Source organism: Dasypus novemcinctus, chromosome 18 (genome assembly GCF_030445035.2).
Source record: "Dasypus novemcinctus isolate mDasNov1 chromosome 18, mDasNov1.1.hap2, whole genome shotgun sequence".
Classification (NCBI taxonomy): domain Eukaryota; kingdom Metazoa; phylum Chordata; class Mammalia; order Cingulata; family Dasypodidae; genus Dasypus; species Dasypus novemcinctus.
Window position 1 is genome coordinate 55,256,589 of NC_080690.1, and position 26,757 is coordinate 55,283,345.

Genomic DNA, 26,757 nt, shown 5'->3' on the forward strand with positions numbered 1-26,757 from the left:
TATCAATTGTTTATTCAATCATTATGGGGACTGGCCCATTTATTTATTTAATGATGTCTGTCTTTCCCTCTCTTCCCCCTCCCCCACCCTTGTTGTTTGTGCTCGCTTTCTGCTTTCTGTGTCTGTTTGTTGTGTGCTCTCTGTGTCTGTTCATCTTTTTTTTTTTCTTTAAGGAGGCACAGGAACTAAACCTGAGACCTTCCATGGGGTAGGCGGGCACCCAACTGCTTGAGCCACATCCACTTCCCAGACTGGCCCATTTAACTTTCTTGCTTAGAGAGTTTTTAAATTTGAAATATGATTGTTCACTTGTCTCTTTAGTTGAACTTTTAGATTGTGAGGGGTTTCTTTCTTTTTTTTATTATTTTTTAATAGATTTTTTTTATAGACTGTGAGTTTGATGAAGGAACAGACAGTGTGCACTTCTGCTCAGTTTTGTGTCTCCACTGCCTGGCCCAAATGCTGGCTTTGGAGCCAGACTGCCTGGGTTTATATCCTGACCTTGTCACCCCCCAAGTGTAGCATTTCGGGCCTTTTTGTCCTCATCTCTAAAATTGGGGTGATAATAGCACCTTCTCCCTAGATTGTTATGAGGATTCAAATCTTTAATCCATATAAAAGTGCTTACAGATTTATTCCAGGGTCACCTTCTCAGTGAAGCCATCTTCCTCCTTCCCCTGTACTCCCTATCTCATTCCCTGCTTTATTTTCTCTAGTGCTCCCATCATCACCTGACATCTCTTTTACATATTTTGTTCATTTTCTCTATCCTCTCTCTTCATCGTCACCAGAATATGAGCTCCAGAGGAGCAGGACTTTTGTCTGTCTTCCCTATCACTTTGTGTCCTTCTCAGAGAAATGTTGAGAGCAAGTATTAGCTGCTGGTAGCCCGACTGCAGAAGCTCAGTGAGTGTGTGTTGAATGCAGTAGAGACTGAGTGGGTAGCTGAAGTAGCTGTGTCACTACTGGGGCAGGTGCTTCTAACTTGGATCTTTTCTCTGCAGGTGTCACTAGAGAAGGTGCTCGGCATCACAGCCCAGAACAGCAGTGGCCTAACCTGTGACCCCGGCACAGGCCATGTGGCCTACCTGGCAGGGTGAGCTAGTCAGTGGGCCTCAGCCTCTACTTGCTGCTTAGGAATATGGAGCCTTTCTAACCTGGCCTGGGGAGTGTCAGTTAATCTGTCTGGGCCTCAGTTTCTCCGTCTGTACATTACAGACAATACTGCCTATCTCTGAGGGCTGTGGAGAGAATTCCCCAGGCCCCTCTGTCTCTAGAACAGTACTTAGCATGTAGTGAGTGCTGTGAAAACCTTAATTGTGACTGCAGGTGGGAGGTGGCAGTGATTCTGGGAAAGACAGGCAGTTAAGACCCAAGATGTGGTGTCATGTGGCCTGGATTTGTGTCCCCACCGTATTTTATCCATGTTACATGGATGAAGTTTGATTTGTTTCTGCTGAAGAATATGCTAGTAATAATAATGTTAGGTGCCCTCGAATTTTCAGCATAAACACCTGGAGGAGAAGGAGACCGGAGAAAACATCTGTTCAGGAGGAGCTTTGTCTATGTGTGGGCTCTACTGTCACTAGAGTCATCCCCAGATCCCCAATTCTCCCTCCAATTTGGGCATATTTTCCTCTTTCTTCCTAGCTGTGTGGTGGTGATTTTGAACCCCAAGGAGAATAAGCAGCAACACATCTTTAATACTGCCAGGTAGGCTGGGGCCTGAGCATGGGGCAGGGGTGGGATCAGGGTCCCTGGCTCATCCCTTCTTCCTTGCAGGGGCCCCCTAAGTGGCTGACTCACTCATTCCCTCACCCATGGGCTCAGCAACACTCACCAAGTGCCTACTCTGCTAGGTGCTGTCACTGGGGACGTAACAGGAACAAAAGAAATAAGAATCTCTGCTCTAGGGTTGCTGACAGCCCAGGGCAGGAGACAGACTGTAAACCAGTACGCATAGTACTAGCAGACTATGATAATTGCTATAGAGAAAATAATGGAGAATGTTTTAGGGCAGGACTGTGGGCAGAGGATGGGGAGAAAGCCAAATCAGAGGACTTAGGGAAGATCATGTTTATTAGTCAGCCAAAGGGGTGCTGATATAAAGTACCAGAAATCTGTTGGCTTTTATAAAGGGTATTTATTTGGGGTAAAAGTTTACAGTTACAAAGCCCTAAAGAGTCCAACTCAAGATTACTTTTCTCACCAGTCTCTTGCCATGTGTTGAAGCAGGATAGCGGGCGATGTCTGCAAGAATTCAGCCTTCCTCCTGCCTTTTAAGGTTCCGTGGGTCCAGCTTCTTTTAATCTCAGCTGTAAGCTGGAAGGCTTGTTTCTTTCTGGACCTTCTTAGCTGCTCAAGGCTCTGGTCTATTCAGCTGCAAACTATCAGGCGAATGGCTCATCTCTCTGGGGCCCCAGGATCAAGTTCTCTCCTCTGCTGTGTCTGCGGCGCGCTCTCTTTTCCCATGTTTCTTCTGTGTTCTGCTTGAGTGAGTGTCTGTTTATATAGCCCACCAAGGGAGTGGGGACTCAACCCTGCATGCCCTAATGACCGTGGTTGAATCAAAGCCCTAATGTTAATTTAATCAAGTAAACATAAAGCCTTGGAATTTAAATCAATCAGAGGGTATCATGCCCAGAGGAACAGACCAGTTTACAAACAATCAATATCTCTTTTTGGAATTCACAAATAATATCAATCTGCCATACCACCCCAAGGCTGAGACCTGAAGGAAGTGAGGGGGTGACTCATGTAACGGTGTGGGGAGACTGTTTCAAGCAGGGGGAATAGCAAGGACAAAGGCCCTGTGTTGGTTAAGAGTCTTGGGTTGTTCGAGGAGCAGCCAAGGATCCATGGGCCTAGAGTGGGAGGGGTGGGGGAGGATGAGACTGGAGCGGGTGGAAACCCTGTCACAGGGACCTTGTGGGCCTGGGGGAAGGGGTTGGCAAAGAGAAGCCAGTGGAGGGCCTTTACGGGCCAGGGATATGCTTTCCACACCTCCAGCCCTCCAACACGCTCTATCTCCCCTTCCTGCTTTATTTTTCACCGCAAAATTTACTCCTTTCAGATAAGCTTTCTGATTTCCTTATTGAAGATATACATTCCCTGTCTCCCTTCCACAATGTGAGCTCTGTGAGGGCAGGGACTTTATCTTGGCTTATGTCTATGTCCCCAAGGCTTAGAAGAGTATCTGGTACATTGATGGTACTCACTGTTTCCTGAATCAATGAATGAATATGATTTGGGTTTTTATTTTTTTATTTAAAGATTTATTTTTATTTATTTCTCTCCCCTTCCCCCCTGCCCCAGTTGTCTGTTCTCTGTGTCCACTCGTGTGTTCTTCTGTGTCCACTTCTATTCTTGTCAGTGGCACTGGGAATCTGTGTCTCTTTTTGTTGCATCATCTTGCTGCGTCAGCTCTCCGTGTGTGCAGTGCCACTCCTGGGCAGGCTGAACTTTCTTTTGTGCTGGGCGGCTCTCCTTACGGGGTGCTCTCCTTGCATGTGGTGCTCCCCGACACGGCGAACACCCCTGCGTCGCACAGCACTCCTTGTGCGCATCAGCGCTGTGCATGGGCCAGCTCACACGGGTCAAGGAGGCCCTGGGTTTGAACCATGGACCTCCCATGTGGTAGGCAGATGCTCTAAGGATTGAGCCAAGTCCACTTCCCTGATTTGGGTTTTTAAAAGACCCCTTCTGCAGCCTTTTGATAAGAGCGGAGGCTGAAAGAACAGCGAGGAGGCTGGAGAAGGAGGTGTAAAGTTCGTGGAGGGCAGGCTATCTCCCTCTGCCTTTACTGAGAGCTGAGGAGCAGCTGTGGAGCCAGGCTCTGTTGCCAAATCCTCTCTGAGCCTCCAAGAAGTTTATTGGGGAAGGCCCTTGGCCCTGAGTGGCAGGGCAAGGCAGATGCTTTGGGACCAATTGTCTTCTTGGGAATATAATCCCAGTAGGGATCTGGCTCTGGGGAGGTACCCTGCTTTACTCCTTGACATAGCTCAAGCTCAGCCCGTTTGACCCTGGTTCTCCAGGTAGAAGGATAAGCTGTAGGTTTTCTCCTTCCCTGAAGGTCCCTAAGATACGGCAGTAGAGCCCGATTCCCTTTTGAAAGGGGCTTCTTGAACCCTTAGCTCCTGACTGGGTTCTGGCACTGGGGTTGAGGGGAGAGTCAGTCCTGACTCAAGCATTGATTCACTGTGTGTGCTTAGGTGAGACCTTTTTCCTTTCCGCACCTTGTCCTCCTCCAGAAATAAAATAGCTACCTCCTCTTGTGAGAGCAGCCTCTCAGTGGGCCTCACTTTGACAAACCAGAGGCCCACAGACTATTGTTTGGCTAGCACGGCATGTTTTAAAGATTGGAATTAGTTGTCAACGTTTAAAGTTTTTTTACACAAAAATCTAGATGTCTCTCTTACTTTGGAAAAATGTGAGATTCTGGCCCCTGGGGCCCATGTTCTCCCATGGCAACAACGGGCTGGAGCTCAGTGACATTTGTTAGAGTTCCCCTTGGCTGGTTCTTCTTGGCCTTTTTGACTCTGTAGGCAGTGGAATGGGTAGCCCTGACCTGAACTGGATGGCATGGAGGGTGACCACCCTTAGCCACTGGTAGGTCTGTCGTAGGAGGTGGTGTGGCCAGCCTGGGGATTTTCTTTTTTTTTTTTTTAAAGATTTATTTATTTCTCTCCCCTTCCCCCCCTGACCCCCGATGTCTGTTCTCTGTGTCTATTTGCTGCGTCTTCTTTGTCCACTTATGTTGTCGTCAGCAGCACGGGAATCTGTGTTTCTTTTCATTGCGTCATCATGTTTTGTCAGCTCTCCGTGTGTGCGGCGCCATTCCTGGGCAGGCTGCACTTTCTTTCGCGCTGGGTGGCTCTCCTTACGGGTGCACTCCTTGCGCGTGGGGCTCCCCTATGCGGGGGACACCCCTGCGTGGCAGGGCACTCCTTGCGCGCATCAGCACTGTGCATGGGCCAACTCCACACGGGTCAAGAAGGCCCGGGGTTTGAACTGCGGACTTCAGCCTGGGGATTTTCACCCTGGTTGTATATCAGAGTCACCTGATCCTCATCCCCAGAGGATCCTCAGCCCCAGAGAGGACTGAAATCCACTGGTCTAGAACCCAGACTACAGAGGGAGGGGAAAGGAGGTTCCTCATGCAGTGTCCACCCCATCTGGGCTTGGGGTTTTAGGGAGGAGGGAGCCTTTCCTTTTACCCCCATTTCCCTGGGCAGTAGGTGAGTGCAGGGAAAGCACTGTGTACTCTGCTGGACAGAGGCAGCTCTGACTCTGTGAGGCTTGAGGGCTAGGGCTGGGCAGAGTGCTGTGAGTATAGCCAGGCTGGGTTGTGGGTACCCACCATCAGCAAAACCTGTGATCAACCCCTTTCCTTGCCCCCAGGAAGTCTCTGAGTGCTCTGGCCTTCTCTCCTGATGGAAAGTACATAGTGACAGGAGAGGTAAGTCATGATCATGCTGTGAATGGATGGGAGGGGTCTTGGGACCATGTGTTCTGCTCCCAGCAGGTCCAGGGAGTCCCTAGAATAACTTCTTCCTGGGTGTGGCAAATGGGCCAATGACAACTTTAGCCCCTCTCTCCCTGCCTGGCACAAAGCCCCCCAGCAGTAACAACCCTCCCTTCCCCAGAATGGGCATAGGCCCGCCGTGCGCATCTGGGACGTGGATGAGAAGAGCCAGGTGGCAGAGATGTTGGGCCACAAGTACGGTGTGGCCTGTGTGGCTTTCTCCCCCAATATGAAGCACATCGTGTCCATGGGCTACCAGCACGACATGGTGCTCAACGTCTGGGATTGGAAGGTGAGAGCAGGCCCCTGGGCATGTGGCAGGCAGCCAGTTGCCAGAGCATCCTGAGTCTCAGGCTGAGAGAAGACTAAATGAGATAACTTGGTAAAGTCCTCATTCATTCAGCAAATACTGATCACCACATGCTGATCCCTGTTCTAGGCACCTGTAGAGCACAAGACAAGCTCTCAAGCAGTGGAATTATTATAACTTTTTATATTGACTAGCTGTGACCTGGGGCAAGTGACTTAACCTGATTTGTTTTTTCATCTGTAAAATGGGTAAAATTACCTCATTTGGGTTGCAAGGATTCAGTAAGTTAATGTGCGCCAGGAAGTTGGACTGGGAACAACTCGGGGAGGGCTTGGAGTGGGCAGAATTTAGGCACCAAGTCCTGGCTCTGCAGGGAGACATGCCTCCCTCCTGGGGCTAGTGAGTGGATTCCATAAGGGATCCTATGAAGGGCTCAGCACAGTGCAGGGCCCGGAGCAAGAGCCCTGTCTGTGGCAGCTGTGGGTGGAATCATCCTCGTCTCCTGGCTGTGACCATCTGCCAACAACTTGAGCAGGCTGAAGAGCTTGGGCCTTCAGGAAGAGCTCTGGAACTCTCGCACATGGGGGAAACCTTTCCAAGCCTCTGTAGATCGGGAACAGTGAGAGCACCACACACTAGTTTCCCCATAAAGCAGCTCACTGAAGGGCCCAAGGAAAACAGGCCTGGAGTAGGGGAAAATGGGAGACCCAGGGCTGAGTGCAAAGGTACAAGTAGTTTGATGGGGTCGGTGCTGGCATGAGCATCTCCACACTGATTTCTTCCAGAAAGACATTGTGGTAGCCTCCAACAAGGTGTCGTGTAGGGTCATCGCCCTCTCCTTCTCAGAGGACAGCAGCTACTTTGTCACTGTTGGGAATCGGCATGTGAGGTTCTGGTTCTTAGAAGTCTCCACTGAAGCAAAGGTGGGTTTCTGGCTACCTCAGCCAGGCCTTGGGGGAGTAACCATCAGGGGCGGCATGGGCTCCTGTTTTTACCCGAGATTTGGGAGCAGTAGTCTTTGCAGTCATGGTCTTTCACGGGTCCAGCTTCTGCTTCCGTGCCTGCTCCCCACATGCTGATCCACAGACCCTGCCAGGAACCCCCAGCTCTAGGGCCAGGCCTCGTTCCAGGACTGCTGCCTTCTAGCCCCTCTGCTTGGAAGTGTGTGTTCTGGTTTTTCTTTCCTTTTCCTCTACTCAGAGGAGTTTCTTAGAGTCCTCTTGTTTGGCTCTGTCGTGTCCTCTAGTGACAAGGCCAGGCTGTGTGGACAAGATCTCACTGTGCCCTGCTCTGCCTCCAGGTGACGGGCACGGTGCCTCTGGTAGGGCGCTCAGGCATCCTGGGTGAGCTGCACAACAACGTCTTCTGCGGTGTGGCCTGTGGCCGAGGCCAGATGGCAGGCAACACCTTCTGTGTGTCCTACTCGGGCCTCCTCTGCCAATTCAATGAGAAGAGAGTGCTGGAGAAGTGGATCAACCTGAAGGTACCCAACCTTCCTTCTCTGCCATTGGTGGTAGAAACACTCTTAGTGTGACATGATTCCCTGGGTGTGCAGCAGCGTCCCTACCTGGTAGTTAACCACACAAGCTCTGGGTTTGACCTCTTGTTCTTCTTCTGCAACTCTGGGTAAAGCACTTCCCCCTCTCTGAGCCTCAGTTTCCTCGTCTTTCAAATGGGAATACTGCTGCCTACTCCACAGGGTTGATAACATATATAAGGCACCTAGCACAGTGCCTGACACTCTGTGATGAGGGGTCAAGGTTATAATGATTTTCTGTCACTCTTTGATCCAGTTCACCTATTTTTTCCTCACTGAGCACTCTTGGCTGGTGGGAGGCTCTTTTTTTTTTTTTTTTTTTTTTTTTTTAAATCTAAGCTGCTAAAAAAAGAAAATCTAAGCCTCTGTTGATTTAATAACTTTTCAGTCAAAAAACTGACTATACAAAATACATAAAATTTTAATCTAAGGAATGATTTGTCAATAGATTACATAACTATTTTTCCTCAGTATCTGAAGATTTGAGTCCAAGCCATCTTCCCATTCTGAGATTGGCTGTCCATTTGTCAGCCAAATGGTGGACGTATCACGGTTTATGCTCCTTTTCTTAGCATGTTCCCATGACTCTCACATCCAGAGATTGCCTTTACCATTGATGGCCTGGTGTCAGGACATGTGGACGAATCCTTAGTTTTATGTCTTTCCTACTTGGTTAAACTGTCATTTTGGTTTTCTCATTTGAATCCTTTTGCTAGAACTTATCCAGCTTTTAAGCAAGTCAGAAACTTTCAATAGACAGATATTTGGCACCTGAGCAGCTTTTTTTTTTTTTTTTTTTTTTAATTTATTTCTCTCCCCTTCCCCTCACCCCAGTTGTCTGTTCTCTGTGTCTATTTGATGCATCTTCTTTGTCCGCTTCTGTTGTTGTCAGCGGCATGGGAATCTGTGTTTCATTTTGTTGCGTCATCTTGTTCTGTCAGCTCTCCGTGTGTGTGGCACCATTCCTGGGCAGGCTGCACTTTCTTTCGCGCTGGGTGGCTCTCCTTACGGGGCACATTCTTTGCGCGTGGGGCTTCCCTACGCGAGGGACACCCCTGCGTGGCACGGCACTCCTTGCGCCCATCAGCACTGCGCATGGGTCAGCTCCACACAGGTCAAAGAAGCCCGGGGTTTGAACCGTGGACCTCCCATGTGGTAGACGGAGCCCTAACCACTGGGCCAAGTCCGCCGCCCTGAGCAGCTATCTTAAATGACTCATGAATGAAATCCCACTAGATTTGGAAAAATTCCTCTGTGTCTAGAGGTCTGGCACTTCCTGCCTCTCCTATCTGCTTGTCCTAGTAGAATAGTATACACAGCCAGTCTATGTGCAGTCATTTTTTCTATGCTGCTTTGAAGTATAATCTTCCTGAAGTCATTTTCCAAAATTCCAGCTAAAATCCAACCATGTTCCTGCAAGTGACCTGGCCGAAGTCTCAATCTGATGAACAGTTAGTTTCCATGCATGGCTGAGTTCCTCAGCAAACAGCAATGACATTTCTGTTTCGATCCGTGCCTTTGTCTGCCTGCTGATACCTTTCCTTCATTACTGACTATATGCAATATCTCAAATCCACAAATCTTAAAATGTACTAAAATGGGGTTCTTAGACCCAAGGAACTGTAAGGCTTCTCTGGAGGCTCTGTCAGTCCCCATGTCCCTCAGCTAGGCAACATGAAGCACCCAGTTCATTTGGGTCCCTTTTTCCCACAGGTCTCCCTCTCTTCATGCCTCTGTGTCAGCCAGGAGCTTATCTTCTGTGGCTGCACAGACGGGACAGTCCGCATCTTCCAGGCCCACAGCTTGCACTACCTCACCAACCTGCCCAAGCCGCACTACCTTGGGGTGGATGTGGCACACGGCCTGGAGCCCAGGTATGGCCCTGTGAGAAGTGAGACTGGGTGGAGGAAGTAACAGTCAATGAGCAAATGAAGGAATAAACAAGATAATTTTAGATGGTGGTAAGTGCTGGGAAGAAGAAAAACCTCAAGCTATGACCCAGAGCAGGCACGAATATAATGGAGTGTGTCCCTTCGTGTGGCAGCTATTTAGTAAGCAGCCCGAGTGCTGGTCCTGGGCCTGCAGCAGGGTACAGCCATAATGAGGCTGCGACCCTGCCACCGTGACGTCTACAGTCTACTGAGGAAGCGATTTAAACAAGTTCACAAACAAGATAGTTTCAGAGAATCTTAAGTGCTTTGGTAAAATAAAGCAGGGACTCAGGAATGAGAGTGCTTGGGAATTGGGGCTGGGTTGAGTGGTTGGCCAGGAGAAGAGGATCCAGTATGTGGAGAGTTGGGTCTCAAGCAGCGGGGACAATAAAGGTGAATGCCTTAAGGGACAATACAGTGGGCTTGGAGTGTTGTAGGAATAGCTAGGGCCTGTGTGGCTAAGCCCTGTCCTGGGGGAGGTTGGTAGGAGATGAGGACTGAGCATTCATGGAGGCCAATGGGAAGAGCTTGTAGTCTGTTCCAGGGTCTGGGGGCAGCCACTGGGAGTTTCAGGCACTGGTGTTACATGATCAGGCTTTGTGTTTTAGTCCTTCTAGCTGCCATGTGGAAACTGGGTGGAGGGCTCAGCTGTGACAAATACCCCCTTTGTAGTTAGTCTGTTTTAATGAAGGGGAGCTGTCTAACCAGGGGGTGCTGCATACCTTTTCCAAGAGGTAGCCTGGAGGGGACAACTGGGTTGTGAAGGAAAGAGATGGTGGTGGTATGTTGTAATAGCCAGGCCACCCAGCCCTGCCATGTTCTGCTGTGTGCTCTGTGGCCTTGGGCAGGTCACTGCACCTCCCCATGCTTCAATTCCTCCTCTATAAACTATAGAATCTGCCTCTCATTGTGGTTGTGAGAATTCAGTGCAGTTAAAACTCTCAGACTGGGTCACTTTGACTGCTCAGTAAATTGTAGCCTTTGTAGGGTAGGCCCCAGACCAGAGGATGGCCCCCCACCTCCCCTCACACAGGGATTTTTGACTGTGTGTTGCTGAGGTCAAGGAGAGAGAAACCAAGAGTTATGTGCCCCCTCTCCATCCATGCTGAGAGAGAGAGGATGGGAGCTTGGGTTGGGTGGGCTGAGGGGGAGAGAAACCTTAACTCAGAGGCCCTTAGGGCTCAGGCAGGTTTCCAGTTTGCAACTCTGTGTTAGAAGCAAAGCAAAGGAAGAGGGAGAAGGGAGAAGTGGAGCTGGAGTGGAGAGGTGGACAGACACAAATATCGTGAGGGATGACATTGCTGAAGAGGAGGCACCTTAAGTGTCTTCAAGTTGGCTGTCACTACTCACGGTGACACTGATGGTGATTGATAATCTATGTGGTCTTGTTAGCTTCCTCTTCTGCAGGAAGGCAGAAGCGGTCTACCCGGACACAGTGGCGCTGACCTTTGACCCCAGCCACCAGCGGCTGTCCTGCGTATATAAGGATCATAGCATCTACATCTGGGATGTCAGTGACATCAATAAAGTAGACAAAGTGTGGTCTGAGCTCTTCCACAGCTCATACGTCTGGAATGTGGAGGTGAGCCCTCTCCCTTCTCAACCCCCATTGGAGGAAGCTTCCACGTTCAGCTGTTCCTTTAGCAGATACTCACTGACCCCTCCTATATGCCACGCCCTGTTCTAGCTGGTAGGGACAGAGCTGGGAAGGAAACAGGCAAGTCCTGCCATCACGGAGCTCACATTCCACAGGGAGTCAGACAGTAAAGCTGTAAGCATTGTCAGCACACAGAATGCCAAGTAGTGGCAGCTCTCTGACGAAAAATAAAACAGAGTAGGAGAAAGGAAAACCAGGATGCTCTTCTAGAGAGAAGCGTGGTCAGGGAACACCTCTCTGAGGAGGTGACATTTGAACAGAGACCAGCAGGAAGTAAGGATTTGTTTTTTTATGTGTTGAAGCAGTTTTTATTTTCTGTGAATGAATTTTTGGGGTTTTCCTCATTCTCTAAAACTGTTCCAAGTACTTACGTGTAAGACAACTAATGGAGACAGAGTTATATTCTTCTTTATTTTTGCAGAAATTTTCCTAATACTAGGAATATTTTTCTCAGAGAACTTGTTTTCAGTGAACCAAATGAGGGTTGTGAGAGATAACTTTGGTCTTTTTAATAAGCGTTATTTCAGCCCTTTGACTTTGCCTTCATCCGTCACCTTTGTGTAGCTGACATTTCTTTTGATAGCACTTTTCTCATTTATCAAGAATGTTGTTTTTTTAAAAAATATTTGGAAGCCACTTATCTGATAAGGGTTTGAGTTCCATCATATATATGTATGTATGTATTTTTGGGGGGAGGTACCAGAGATTGAACCTGGGATCTTATGTGGGAGGCAGGTGCTCAACCTCTGCGCTATATCTGCTCCACTATCAAGACTGTTTTTAAGTAACTTTTTATTTATACATGAATATATTCTCCTGGGGGGGAGAAGGTAAAATATTGCAAACAAGGCTAAAGTTTATTTTGATCACCTTCCTACCCCCCAGTCCTACCCTTCCCTTCACCCACTGTTACCAGTTTATTATGTGTTCTTTCAGTTACTTTTCTTTGCATTTACCTGTTATACACACACACATACATGCTCTCTCTTACTTATCCTCTTCAAAAATAATTGTGAATGGATCTTTTGAACAGTTCTGGAAAATTCTCAGCCAGGATCACTTTAAGACTTGTATCGACCCAACTCTCTCTGTCTATAACTCTAATGTCACATCTCTCTCTATCCTTCATATTTTCAAAAATTAGCAGAGATCTAGAAAATCACACAAAAGAAATATAGTTTATCGGTTGCCATTAGCAGTCATTGATGCTTAATGCCTTCTTCCATTTATTCATTGGGAGTTGCAATATGGTTAGAATATTCTATCATTTCTTTTTATTAGTTGAACTATTTATATGAAGAGACACTTCTCTTCATCTACCATTTTGTCACCCAGTGGTACAGTTCACATAAGAAAGGCAGGATAAATGCTTGATTCTTTCCCTTTATTTGCCAGTTATCAAGATAATGAATTGGTTCCTTATCCTCTAAAGGTAACTAGTTTTTTTTAAGATTTATTTATTCATTTACGTCTCTCCCCTCCCCCCACCCCGGTTGTCTGTTCTCCGTGTCTGTTTGCTGTGTCTTCTTCTTTGTCCACTTCTGTTGTCAGCGGCATGGGAATCTGTGTTTCTTTTTTTAGTTGCTGTGTCATCTTGTTGTGTCAGCTTTCCATGCGGGCGGCACCATTCTTAGGCAGTCTGCACTTTGTTTGGCGCTGGGTGGCTCTTCTTATGGGGCGTACTCCTTGCACGTGGGGCTCCCCTATGTGGGGGCCACCCCTGCATGGCAGGGTACTCTTTGCACACATCAGCACTGCGCATGGGTCAGCTCCACACAGGTCAAGGAGGCCCGAGGTTTGAACCGCGGACCTCCCATGTGGAAGATGGACGCCCTAACCACTGGGCCAAATCTGCTTCCCAGTAACTAGTTTTTATTTAATACAATTATAAACTCATATCTTTAAATATATTCCATATGTCTTACTCTATTGCAATTATTAACATTACTAGAGCTCTCTGTCTAGTGGGAGCTCTTCAGGTTGATCCTGAGTCTTTGGGCATGTCCCTCGCCATTAAGAACTGCCTTGTGGTCTGGGATGTCAAGATATTTTAGGGTCATCTTGTGTATTTTCTTGGTCCAGACCTGACATCAACCATTTCTTGAAGAAACCCTGTGTGTTTTTTTCAATTTGAATTGGTGTTTGAAACTCATAATCTGCTTATTAGGACTGCTCATAGCTATTGGATTGATCCTTCAAGAATCCTAGTTCTCAAGCATACAGAGCATGACAGAATTAGAATATCCCCAATTACTCATTTGCTTTTTCCACATTACATATACAGCAGTTTAAGAATGATGATAATTATTCAGTTTTTAAAAAACAACTAAAACAATTTTTTTGCATACATTCTCTTCATTCTCTCCCAATTTTTCTCATACTTGTACTATATCTACATGATCTGAGCATGTAGCCGTTATATACTATATTCTCTCCCTTTTGACTTCCATTTATTATTTATCATTGAGTATGGATGTGCACGTATTTATTAAGTGGCATTTAATACATTCACCATGTTGTGTCACCATCACCACTCTGTAAATCCAGAACAATTTTATCACCCCAAAAGGAAATCTAGTACCTGTTAAGCAGTCATTCCCTATTCTCCTCTCCTGCCAACTCCTGGCAACCACTAATCTGCCTTCTGACTTTATAGATTTGCCTGTTCTGAATATTTCATGTAAATGAAATCATATAATATGTGATTTTTTGTGACTGGCATCTTTCATGTAGCATAATGTTTTCAAGGTTCATCCATGTTGTAACATATCACCAGTTCATTACTTTTTCATTTCTTTTGTTTTAATCTTTTTATTTTGAAATAATTTCAAATTTACAGAACTGTTGAAAAAATAATGCAGACCCCACACAGAACTCCCAACATATCCCCTACTCAGATACCCAGATCCACCAACTTTTAACATTTTGCCACATTTCTTGTATCTTTCTATATATCTATCCATCTATCAATCTTTTTTTAAACCTGTTTTCTAAATACGTGAGAGTAGGTTGTATACATCAATTTCTTTGAATACTTAATATCTTCCCTGTACTTTTCCTAAGTACAAGGATACTCTTTTTTTTTTTCTTCACAAAGAACGAAAGTTTGTACCAAAGACACTTTGTTGTTTGATGTACTTACTGGATGTCAGTATTTGGGGTGATTTTTAAGGCTTTAAAAAAATGATATTAATAGTAGCTCTGTACAATAATATTTAAAATAACAAGAAAATGAAAACTACCTTTATATCATGTTTTCACTAATTGTTTTAAAGACAGCAAACTCATGTTCGCTTGTTTTTTCCTTTAACGTAAGCTACCAGTAATTCTAATCGGTCTAAAATGTATTATTCCTAGACCAAATACAAGCACTCATACTTGCAAAAATGTTTTGCAATGGTACCTTGTCCTCTACAAAAAGCATAAAATAGTTAAAGAGAGACTAGGTTTTATTTTCAAATACTGTGACTGGATTCGTATAATCCATTATCAGTAAATGTATTGGCAAAATACCAGATAATTAGGATTAGGTTAAATTCTTTGGTATAAGCATGAAACTGTTATTGATAACATTCCATGGCTAGCTTCCTTTTTTTTTTCTTTTTTTTTTTAAGTTTACAATATTTATTTCTAAGCTCTTACTAGCCTCAGATGCAAGGTTTTTCCTTGTGTTTTATGTCTGGCAACCCCTTAAATTAACTTGGATTTGTCCCAAAGGCCAAGCAACAAAATTAATTCATGCACTAGGGCCTTCCAGAATGTTTTTTTTTTCTTTCATTTTGTTTAGTCACTTTTATAGCCCTTTCCTTCTAAGTAATTTGGATTTGATTGTTTCTTCATGAAATTCCAATGTCAACTTCTGTTTTATGAAGAAATCTGGAAACTATACAAAGGAATGAATTGAGATACAGAGTGGAATAAAATCTTCAATATGATAACTTTATCAACTCTCCCTGGAAAGATACAGCATTTCAATTAGATCTTTTTTTTTTCAAAATGATTTTATTAATACATATTTATAAAGTCTATACTTCATCCAAAGTGTACTATCAGTGGTATTTGCTATAATCACATAGTGGTGCATTCATCATTTCAATCATTATTAGAGCATTTTCATTATTTCAGTAATAATAAACAACAAAAAATCCATCACCTCTCAATCTCTCTGTGCTTCCCCTGCTGTACATAGCTGCTCTTTCTCGCTGTTCTTGCACATTTATTTATTTGTTTTTGTGCAGTTTTATTGAGATATATTCACATGCCATATGCTCTATCCAAAGTGTATAATCAGTGGCTTTTAGTATAATCACAATGGTGTGCATTCATCACCACACAGTTTTTGAACAATTTCACTACTTCAAAAAGAAAAACTCCACATGCCTTATAGTCACGTCTCAGTCCTTCTATCCTTCTCTGGTTAGCTTCTTAATAAACCAATAAGAAACCCAGGAGTATGAGTGACAGTGAAATTTAGTATACAGTGCAAGGCAGGCAAAAATAAAATTTTCTTTTATATATATAGGAAAAGTCAACACTAATATTATATGCTAGAGAAACTAATGCCTATTTAGAGGTTTTAATGTTATAGCAAACCAAAGGTCAAGCTTCTTAATGACCAAAATTATAACTTGTAGCTGGAGTATTTTGCTGTACTTTGGCATTATACTGTAACTTATAGTATACAGCTATGTGAGGACTCTTAGATCTTGCCATGACAGACTAACTCCTCCCACTGGGGATACTCACTTTAGTAACCACCTTAAGTACAGATATCAAGATCAAGAAATGTATTGATATCGTGAAAAAAAATAGTGTGATGTTAGATTGATGTTGTGGAAAAAAAATTAAGAAATTTAATGTGGATATAAAACTTACAGTCTATACTTCAGTTTTTTCATCTGTCTCAAAACTGTCCTTTTGAGCATTTTCTCCTCAATGTCTGAGATCATGTATTGCTGTTAGTTGCAATTGTCTCTTTTTTAAATCATGGAAACATATATACAATATGAACTTTCCCATCTCAAGCACTCCAAAGCATACAATTCAGTGGGATTAATCCCATTGACAATGTTCTGCTGCTCTCATCCATTATCAAAACTTTCCCATCAGCCCAAACAGAAACCCTGGTCCTGTTTTGCATTAACTCTCCCTTCTCTCTCCTCTCCAGTCTCAGTAACCTGTACTCTTCTTTCTGACTCTAAGAGTGTGTAGATTGTAGCTATTACATATAAGTGGGATCATACAATATCTATCCCTTTGTGTCTGACTTATTTCACTCAGCATGTCTTCCACGTTCCTCCATGTTTTGCAGCATGTATCAGCTTCATTCCTTTATACAGCTGAACAATATTAATCTTCCATTGTATGTATATACCACATTTTATTTATGCATTCATTGATGGACACTTGAGTTAGTTTCACCTTTGGGCTATTGTGAATGATAGTGCTGTATACATTATAGTACTGTTTGAGTCCCTGCTTTTAGTTCCTTTGGATATATGCCAAAAAGTAAGATTGCCAGGTCATATGGTAATTCTATGTTCAACTTTCTGAGGAACTGCCAAACTGATTTCCACAGTGGCTACAATGTACAGGGGCTCCTACATCCTCACCAACACTGTTTTCTGTTTTTAAAATTATAGCCATTCTAGTGAGTGTGAAGTGGTATCTCATTGTGGTTTTGAGATGCATTTTCCTAATGATCAGTGATGTTGAGTTTCTTTTTTATGTGATTATTGGCCATTTGTGTTTCTTCTCTGGAGAAATGTCTATTCAAGTCCTTTACCCATTTAAAAAAAAAAAATTAATATAATAAACTTTTATTTTTAAAGAGGTTTTAGATTATAGAAAAGTTAAATCAAAACTATGAGGGGGTGGTGGACTTGGCCCAGTGGTTAGGGCTCCGTCTACCACATGGGAGTTCCGCGGTTCAAACCCCAGGCCTCCCATGTGGTATACGGGTGCCAAACTGCTTGAGCCACATCCACTTCCCCCCAGTATCTTCTTAATATCCTTTATTCTTTAGTCACATTTCTTTTTCTTTCTTTTTTTTCTTTCATGCTAGATGAGTAATGTGCCAACATCACTACCTGGCACATTTCCACAAAAATGTTCTTTTGGTTGGGCCATCTCTTCCTGTTTCCTAGTATGGCTTGTAATTTTTTGCTGATGTCGTGGCATCTAAATATGTTGGTGTATTTACTCTGATGGTTAATTTCTCTCTCTTGCCTGTTTTCTTTTTTTGTACAGCTCTTCTTTGTTATTTGGTTCAATTTATTCCCAGTCTTTAAAATTTCCCAGCTTAAGTTTTCAAAATCAGGCCAGAGACTCATCAGTGGGGCTCAGATTTTCTCCCATGGGGTGGATACAGAGAACATGAAGTTTTTGTCCCTGCAGTCTCCAGACCAACCAGCAGATGGCACTAGTCGGCCACCTTTCCTGGGAGGTGTTTCCATCCCAGCTTTCCTATGTTGAATATCCAGATTGGAGATTCAAAGTGCTTTGCCCATTTTTTAATTGGCATTTTAAAATTTTTGTTGTTAAGTTGTAGTAGTTCTTTATATATCCTGGATATTAAAGTTTTATCCGATATAGGTTTGCAATTCTTTCTCCCATTCCTTAGGTTGTCTCTTCATTTTCTTGATTGTGTCCCTTGATGTTCAAAAGTTTTAAATTTTGACAGTCATTTTTCCTTTTGTTATTCATGCTTTTGGTGTCATATCTAATAAATTACTACTCAACCCAAGGTTATGCAAGCTACCCTGTGTCTTTTCTTATAGGAAATTAGTTGTTTTAGCTCTGATGCTTAAGTCCCTGACCCATTTAGAGTTAATTTTTGTGTGTGGTGTGAGATAGGGGTCTAACTTTATTATTTTGCATGTGGATATCCAGTTTGCCTAACATCCTTTTTTGAAGATACCATTCTTTCCCCAATTGATGTACTTGGCAACAATCATTAGCCTCGATGTGTGAGTTTATTTCTGAATATGAGTTCTGTGCCATCAGTCTATGAGAGTACCATACTGTTTTGATTACTGTGGCTTTGTAGTAATTTTTCAATTGGGACATGTGAAACTGCCAACTTTGTTTTCCCTCTGCAGTATTGATGTGACTATTCAGGTCCCCATGCAATTCTATATGAATTCGAGGATCATCTTTTCCGTTTCTGCAAAAAAGGGTGCTGGGATTTTCGTAGGTTTTGTGTTAAATCTGTAGATTGCTTTGGATCATGTTAACGTCTTATTAAGTCTTCTGTCCATGAACTCAGGATATCTTGCCATTTTTTAAGGTCTTCTTTGTTTCTTTCATCATTGTTTTGTGGTTCTCAGTTACAAGTCCTTTGCCTCTTTAGTTAAATTTATCCCTAGGTCTTTTGTTATTTTTGTAGCTATTTTGAGTGGAATTTTTAAAAATTTACATTTCAGAATATTCTTAGGTGGCATGTAGAAACACATCTGATATTTAGCCTGTAACTTCGCTGAATTCTTTTATCAGTTCTAATAGTTTCCTTGTGGATTCTTTGGGGTCTTCTGCATGCAGGATCGTGTCATCTGCAAATAGAGATAGTTTTACTTCCTCCTTTCCAATTTCAAGGCCTTTTATTTATTGCCTCATTGCTTTGGAAACAGCTTCCAGTAAAATGTTGAATAGCCGTGGTGAAAGTGAGCATCCTTGGCTTGGTCCTGATTTCAGGGGAAGGCTTTTAGGCATTCCCCATTAAGAATAAGATTAGCTGTTGATTTTTCATATATGCTCTTTATCATGTTGAAGAAGTCACCTTCTATTTCTATTTTTTTTTCTGAGTGTTTTTATCATGAAGGGTGTTTCACCAAAAGCTTTTTCTGTATCAGTTGAGATGATCACACATTTTTTCTCCCTTCATTCTGTTAATGTGGTATATTACATTGATTGATTTTCTTATACTGAACCACTCTCACATTGGCCTTTATTTTTTAAATGATTTCTTTATTTCTTTCTTTGAATTCTGACACCTTGTTTCTGAGACTTTCTAATTATTATTTATGTTCTTTAATATCTTGAACCATTTTTTCAATTCTTTCAGTTGATTTTCAAATAAAAGTTATAGTTTTTTAAATCTGTTTTCTGTTTGACTTTAAATTTCTTATTCTGCACCTTTTTTTCCTCTGTTTTTTTTTTTAAAGCAACTTTGATATTTGACTTTGATTCTTTTCTTGTTGTTCATATTTATGTGATAGTAGTTTTTCTGAATTTTTAGAAGTTGGCATTGTTCAGGACAGATTTTCTAACTTGATAAGAAAAATCTCCATCTTCTGTTATTTTTATAGTGTTTTAAAATATGGCAGCTTGCTTTAATTAATTTATTTATTTGTTGAAGTACCAGGGCTGGGGATTGAACCCGGGACCTTGCACATGGGAAACCGGCACTCAACCACCGAGGCATATCAGCTCCCCTGAGTTTTGTTTTGTTTTTCTTTTATATGTATGTTTTTTTTTAAGATTTATTTTATTTCTCTCCCCTTCCCCCCCACCCCCACCCCTGTTGTTTGTTCTCTGTGTCTGTTTGCTGGGTGTTCTTTTATCTGCTTCTGTTTGTCAGCAGCACAGGAATCTGTGTTTCTTTTTGTTGTATCATCTTGCTGCGTCAGCTCTCCATGTGTGTGGCACCACTCCTGGGCAGTCTGCACTTTTTTCACACTGGGCGGCTCTCCTTACGGGGCTCACTCCTTGCACGTGGGGCTCCCCTACACAGGGATGGCCCTGCATGGCACGGCACTCCTTGTGTGCATCAGCACTGTGCATAGGCCAGCTCCACATGTGTCAAGGAGGCCCAGGGTTTGAACTGCAGACCTCCCATGTGGTAGACGGACACCCTAACCACTGGGCCAAGTCTGCTTCCCTGTTTTGTTTTCCATTTGCTTATTTGTTTGTTTGTTTTTGTCTCTAGAAGGCACCACAAACCTAACCCAGGACCTCTTATGTGGGAAGCAGGCGCTCAACTGCTTGAGCCATGTACACTCCCCGACAGCTTGCTTTTTTTTTTTTTTAAAGATTTACTTTTATTTATTTAACACTCCACCCCTGTTGTTTGCACTTGCTGTCTGCTCTCTGTGTCTGTTCTTTGTATTCTTGTTTTCTTTTAAGGAGGCACTTGGAAACGAACCACAGACCTCCCATGTGAGAGGAATGTGCCTAATCGCTCGAGCCACCTCTATAGCTTGCTTTTTGATATTTCCTTGTTATTTTCCTCTTTTATTTATGTCCCTACTTTTATCTGAGCCTCTGCGTTGTCTCTCTTATCCCTGCCCTGATTAATTTTGATTCCTCTCCCATAAGTTTCCTTTCAATGTAAGCCTTTGTCCTGGAAGGGAGCCCTAGCAAGTCCATTTTGAGAATTCATAGTTCTGCCGATGCCTTGGAGTGGATTATTGGAGTGGATAAAACACTCCCAGTTGCAGCTACTATTCAAATTGGCCCAGTGTGTTTGTCTCTGAATTTTTCCTGCCTACTCTGGAGTTACCCTCTTCTCAGGTCTGTCAGATGCCTCACTATGTCTCTCTGCTTTCTTCCAAACCAATGTTGAAAACAAATAGATCTTGTGACTAGTAGTGGTTTGTCCCTGCCTGTTTGGATTTTGAGGTTTATGGGGCTGTCTTGTCAACTAGTTTTGCTATAAATGTTGTCCGTGAGGTTCTTGTTTTGCTATCTGATTGCTCTTTTTCATTGTGGTGGTTTGGGATATTAAAAACTATGCTTCTATACTTACCTGGCAGGTGAGATACCATGATCACACGATTCAGGGCAAGGCTTATCCACTGCACTCCGGATATGCTGACCCCTGTGATTTCCCCAAATGTGGGAAACTCAACTGCACAGTTTGTGGTAGTGGGGAACTGCATTCGTGCCTTCCCCTGCTTATAAACCTTAGCCAGAGAGAGAAGGGAAAAAAAAAAAAGTATGCTTCTGCTATCATCATTTCCCCAGACCTAATCTTCCTTATTTTGGAATCTCTTTTATATGTCAAGACTTTGTCTCTCTGAGTTGTATTCTAAATAATATCTTTAGCTTTATCTTTCATTTCATTTAATTTTCATTTTATCTGTGTCTAATTTGTGGTTTTTAACAAATGTTTCATTTTTTCATTTCTAAAAGTTCTATTTTGTTCCTTTTTATCTCTTAATGCTTATTCTTTATAGTTTCTGGTTGCCTATTCATACTTTTAATCTTGTCAAAGTTATCTTTTTGTTTAAACATAGTAAACATCATAGGTATTGTTAGAGAAAAATGGTGCTCACTGAGACGTGGAGACTGACAATTGCAGGCAGGAAGTTTATTGGGAAGCTCTCCCAATGGAGGGGGTCTGAAGAATAGACTTCAACCTGCTCATGGAAGGTGGTGGATATGACTATATACAGTACATCAATAGACGAGAAAATGTTAATCCATGGGGAGGGGGGTAGAGTTCAGAGTACAACCTTAGGCCAGTAAGGGGCTATAAAAGTGAATTCTTCTTGTGTGTGACTTGGGGGTAGTGGGCTAGGAGGTAGAGTTTTCTTGGAATGTGGAGGGTTTGATGGGCCTATGTCAAGAAGGGATGAGGGTCCTTATCTGCTCCATTCCTACTGTGATATGACTTATTCTTGTGAGGAGATACACTGTCTTCCACACATAGGCAGCTATGCTCTTTAGATTGGAATGGAGTCACTGCCTTGTGACCTGTTAATCATTGCAAACCTTGTAATGGGGAAACTCTTAAAAGGTATTTTATATTTTGACTCATTCCAAAATATGAAATATTTGCTAGACTCTTTCCTCTGTTGTTAGTGCTGCTTCTTGTTCTTGGTGCCTTCTTTTTCTATTGTGCTTAGACATTTTTGACTGAGTTGCCCATTTTCTGTGGAGCTGTTTTAAGGCCTGAGATAAAGATGGGGCATGGGCAATATATGGTAGTGTTTTGTGTCCTATTTTATTTTATCTTATTTTTTGATTCCCCCTTTCCCCTAAGATGCTCCCTCATCTGTCTGCTTGTTGTCTGCTTATCTTCTTGAGGAGGCAGTGGGAACCGAACCCAGGACCTCCCATATAGGAGGAGCGTACCCAACAGCTTGAGACACCTTCTGCTCCCTGCTTCTTGCGTCATCTGCTGGTTGCAGTGTCTGCTTGTTGGGGCGGTTGTGGCATCTGCTTATTATGGCATCTGCTTTTCTTCCTTAGGAGGCGCTGGGAACCAAACCTGAGGCATTCCATGTGGGATCAGAACTGCTTGAGCCACATTCCACTCCTTGTGTCCTTTTTTATTTTTTATTTTTTTTGTACATTAAATGTACAAATAATTTTATAATTTAAAATGTAAACAATAATTAAAAAGAAAAAACACAGTTGAATAAAAACATTCATTTCTCAATTAAATGTAGTAGATACATATAAAAAAATTTAAATCATACAATATATTACACAATATATTTGGTTTATAGTACTGCAAGCATACAGTATCTGTCCTTTTGTGTCTGGCTTACTTTGTTCAACATCCAGGTTCATCTATGTTGTCATATGCTTTACGATTTCATTTCTTCTTACAGCATGCATAATGTTCCATTATGTGAATATACTGGTTTAGTTATCCCTTCATAGGTTGATGGACACTTGGGTTGTTTCCACCTTTTGGCAGTCGTGAATAATGCTGCTATGAGCCTCAGTGTGCAGAAGTCTGTTTATGTCACTGCTCTCAGTTCTTCTGGGTACATACCCAGTAGTGTTATCGCAGGGTCACATGGCAAGTCTATATTCAACTTCTTTAGGAACTGCCAAACAGTCCTCCACAGTGGCTGCACCATTCTGCATTCCCACCAATAGTGAATAAGTGTTCCTATCTCTCCACCTCCTGTCCAACACTTGTAGTTCTCTATCTTTCCAATAATGGCCATTCTGATAGGTGTGATATCATATCTCATTTATTTTTTTTTTAGATTTATTTTATTTATTTCTCTCCCCTTTCTTCCCCCCGCCCCCCGCTGTTGTCTGCTCTGTGTGTCCATTCACTGTGTGTTCTTCTGTGTCCGCTTGCATTTTCAGGCAGCACCAGGAAACTGTGTCTCTTTTTTGTTGCATCATTTGCTGCATCAACTCTCCATGTGTATGGCGCCACTCCTGGGCACTTTTTTCACACGAGGCAGCTCTCCTTGGGCGCACTCCTTGCACGTGGGGTACCCCTACACTGGGGCACCCCTGCGTGGCACAGCACTCCTTGCGTGCGGCAGCACTGCTTGTGGACCAGCTTGCCACATGGGTCCTGAGGCCCTGGGGATCGAACCCTGGACCCTCCATATGGTAGGCAGACACTCTTTTATCAGTTGGCAGTTTCTCATAATATCCTCTTGTGATCCTTTTTATTTCTGTGGGGTCAGTCGTAACTTCTTTTATTTCTGATTGTATTTATTTGCACCTCTCTTTTTTTCTTTGTTAGTCTAGCTAGGGGTATGTCAATTTCATTGATCTTCTCGAATCAGCTTTTGGTTTTGTTGATTTTCTCTCTTGTTTTTTTGTTCTCAATTTCATTTATTTCTGCTCTAATCTTTATTATTTCTTCCCTTCTGCTTATTTTGGGATTGATTTGCTGTTCTTTTTCCAGTTTCTCTAGCTGTTTAGTTAAATCTTTGAATTTATCTCTTCTTTTTTAATATAGGCATTTAGGCCTATAAGTTTTCCTCCCAAGGCTGCCTTCACTATATCCCATAAGTTTTGATAAGTTAGAGCGGCGGACTTGGCCCAGTGGATAGGGCGTCTGTCTACCACATGGGAGGTCCGCGGTTCAAACCCCGGGCCTCCTTGACCCGTGTGGAGCTGGCCCATGCGCAGTGCTGATGCGCGCAAGGAGTGCCGTACCACGCAGGAGTGTCCCCCGCGTAGGGGAGCCCCACGCGCCAGGAGTGCGCCCCTTAAGGAGAGCCGCCCAGCGCGAAAGAAAGTGCAGCCTGCCCAAGAGTAGCGCAGCCCACACGGAGAGCTGACACAACAAGATGACGCAACCAAAAGAAACACAGATTCCCGTGCCGCGGACAAAGAAGATGCAGCAAATAGACACAGAGAACAGACAACCGGGGTGGGGGGAGAGGGGAGAGAAATAAATAAATCTTAAAACAAACAAACAAAAAGAAAAGTTTTGATAAGTTGTGTTCTTGTTTTCATTTGTCTCTATATTAACTGATTTCACTTGCAATTTCTTCTTTGACCCACTGATTATTGAGGAGTGTGTTGTTTAGCCTCCACACGTTTGCAAATTTACTTTTTTCCTGTTTATTTTTGATTTCCAGTTTCATTCCATTATGATCTGAGAAGGTGCTTTGTATAATTTCAGTCTTTTTATATTTATTGAGAGCTGCATTGTGTCTTAACATGTGGTCTATCCTGGAGAAAGATCTATGGGCACTTGAGAAGATTGTATAACACGCTGAGTTTGAATACTGCATTCTGTATGTGTCTGTTAGATCTAACTGATTTTTCATATTGTTCAAATTCAGTTTCCTTGTTGATATTCTGACTAGTTGTTCTAGCTATAATGATGTGAATGGGCTGTTGAAGTCTCCAGTGATTATTGTAGAGATGCCTTTTTCTCCCTTAAGTTTTGCCAGAGTTTTTCTGACATATTTTGGGCACCCTGGTTAGGTATATAGATATTTATGACTGTTATTCCTTCCTGGTGGATTGCCCCTTTTATCAATATATAATGGCCTTCTCTATCTCTCCTAACTTTTTTGCATTTGAAGTCTGTATTGTCCAATGTTAGTATAGCTATCCCTTCTCTTTTTTGGTTACTATTTGCATGGAGTATCTTTTTCCACCCTTTCACTTTCAGCCAGTTTGTATCCCTGGATCTAAGGTGAATTTCTTGTAACAGTATATGGATGGCTCATGTTTTTTTAATCCATTTCTGTCAGCCTGTATCTTTTGATTGGTGAGTTTAATCCATTCACATTCAATGATATTATTGTAAATGCATTATATACGTCCACTATTTTATTCTTTGGTTTTCATGTGTCATCATAATTTTGTCTGTCTTTTTACTCTTTTGGTTATCCTTTTCTTTCTTCTATACTCTCCTTCAGGCCTCTCTCTTCTTTTTTTTTTTAAGATTTATTTATTTATTTCCACCCCCACTTGATGTTTGCACTCATTGCCAGCTCTCTGTGTCTGTCTAGTGTGTGCTCTCTGTGCCTCCTCATCTTCTTTTTAGGGGAACCGAGAACCAAACATGGGACCTCCCATGTGGGAGGGAGGTGCCCAATTGCTTGAGCCATATCTCCCTCCTTGTTGTCTCTCTTCTGGTATCTCCTCATTGTGTCTCCTTGTCGTGCTATCTCATTTTGTCATCTCATGCCAGCCTATCACGTCAGCCCATCTTCTTTAGGAGGTATCCTAACCCATGACCTACAGACCAAACTCATGACCTACCGTGTGATAGGCAGGTGCCCAACTGCTTGAGCCACATCCTCTTCCCTCTGCTGTCTTTTTATTTCAGGTTCAAGGCTTTCTTTAATATTTCCTGCAAAGGTGGGTTCTTTTTTATGAACTCTCTTAATTTGCTTGCTTGTGAATATTTTATACTCCCCTTCATATTTGAAGGACTATTTTGCTAGATAAAGAATTCTCAGCTGTCAGTTTTTCTCTTTCAGTATCCTAATTGTATCATACCCCTGTCTTCTCATTTGCATGGTTTCTGCTGAGAAATCCATGCTGTCTTAATGGGTGTCCCTTATATGTGATGGTTTGCTTCTCCCTTGCTGCTCTCAGAATTTTCCCTTTTTCATTGACATTTGACATTCTGAGTAATGTGTGTCTTGGAGTAGGTCTAGTCAGATTTATTCTGATTGGGGTACAGTGCATTTCTTGGACATCTAAGTTCATTTCTTTCATGAGAGTTGGAAATTTTTAGCTATTAATTCCTCAGAAACTCTCTCTGCTCCTTTTCCCTTCTCCTTCTGGAACTCCCATGAGACGTATATTGTGTTTCTTGTTGTCATGCAATTCCCTGAGCCCCTGCTCAATTTTTTCCATTCTCTTCTCTCTGTGTTCTTTTCTCTCTTCAATTTCAGCTGTTCTATATTCTGTATCACTTATTCTTTCTTCTGTCATTTTGAGTCTGCTGTTGTATGCCTGTAATGTGTTTTTTTATCTCACCTATTGTATCTTTTATTCCCATGAGCTCTGTTACTTTTCTGTTTAGGACTTCAAATTCTTTGCACTCACTCATTGTCTTCTTGATGTCATTTATCTCCTTAGCCATGTTGTCTTTCAACTCATTAATTGGATTTTGGAAATTTATGTGGATTTCGTTAATTAGTTCATTCAAATCCTGTGTCTCTTCTGGGGCTTTGATATATTCCTTTTCTTGGGCCATATCTTCCATTTTCTTAGTATGGCTCATAATTTTTTGCTGATGTCTAGGCACTTGATTAAAATGTAGTTTACTCAGTTTACTCAGATGCTCAGTTTCTTTCTCTTTTGTAGGTATTTAGTGGCAAGAGGCTGTGCGTTACCACTGCTGTTTGGTTCTTGGCTCAACCGGGATTATTAGGGGTTCCTGCTATTTGCTCAAAACTGGGTTCTGAACCCAGTAATTGGTTGCAGACCTTCTTCCGAGTGCCTTGGGGAGGGAAGCTATAAAGGCTAGAAAAAGCTTCTCTCACTTACTAATTTTCTCCTGTGTACTTCCTTAGTGTGCCAGCAGATGGTGTTCTTTGGCAGCTCTCAGGCCCATGCGCAGTGGAGTGTATTTGTTGCAACATAGACCAGATCCAGGTGATAGAGCTTCCTGCCTGGAGG

At 42.9% G+C, this 26,757-nt stretch overlaps 1 protein-coding gene and 1 non-coding gene across 2 annotated transcripts in view; both read left to right on the plus strand.

Moving 5' to 3' along the window:
* WDR62 (WD repeat domain 62) overlaps window positions 1-26,757 on the plus strand; it is a 53,884-nt gene that overhangs the window by 2,205 nt on the left and 24,922 nt on the right. Inside the window, exons 2-9 of the mRNA XM_058279279.2 lie at window positions 1,005-1,096; window positions 1,651-1,713; window positions 5,401-5,458; window positions 5,646-5,816; window positions 6,620-6,757; window positions 7,135-7,317; window positions 9,085-9,245; window positions 10,695-10,884. Of these exons, the coding sequence (XP_058135262.1) occupies window positions 1,005-1,096; window positions 1,651-1,713; window positions 5,401-5,458; window positions 5,646-5,816; window positions 6,620-6,757; window positions 7,135-7,317; window positions 9,085-9,245; window positions 10,695-10,884 (1,056 nt within the window). The remainder of the gene's footprint in view (window positions 1-1,004; window positions 1,097-1,650; window positions 1,714-5,400; window positions 5,459-5,645; window positions 5,817-6,619; window positions 6,758-7,134; window positions 7,318-9,084; window positions 9,246-10,694; window positions 10,885-26,757) is intronic.
* LOC111765688 (U1 spliceosomal RNA) lies at window positions 20,697-20,852 on the plus strand. Its single transcript, XR_002797968.1, has one exon. It is a non-coding gene; the product is annotated as a U1 spliceosomal RNA (small nuclear RNA).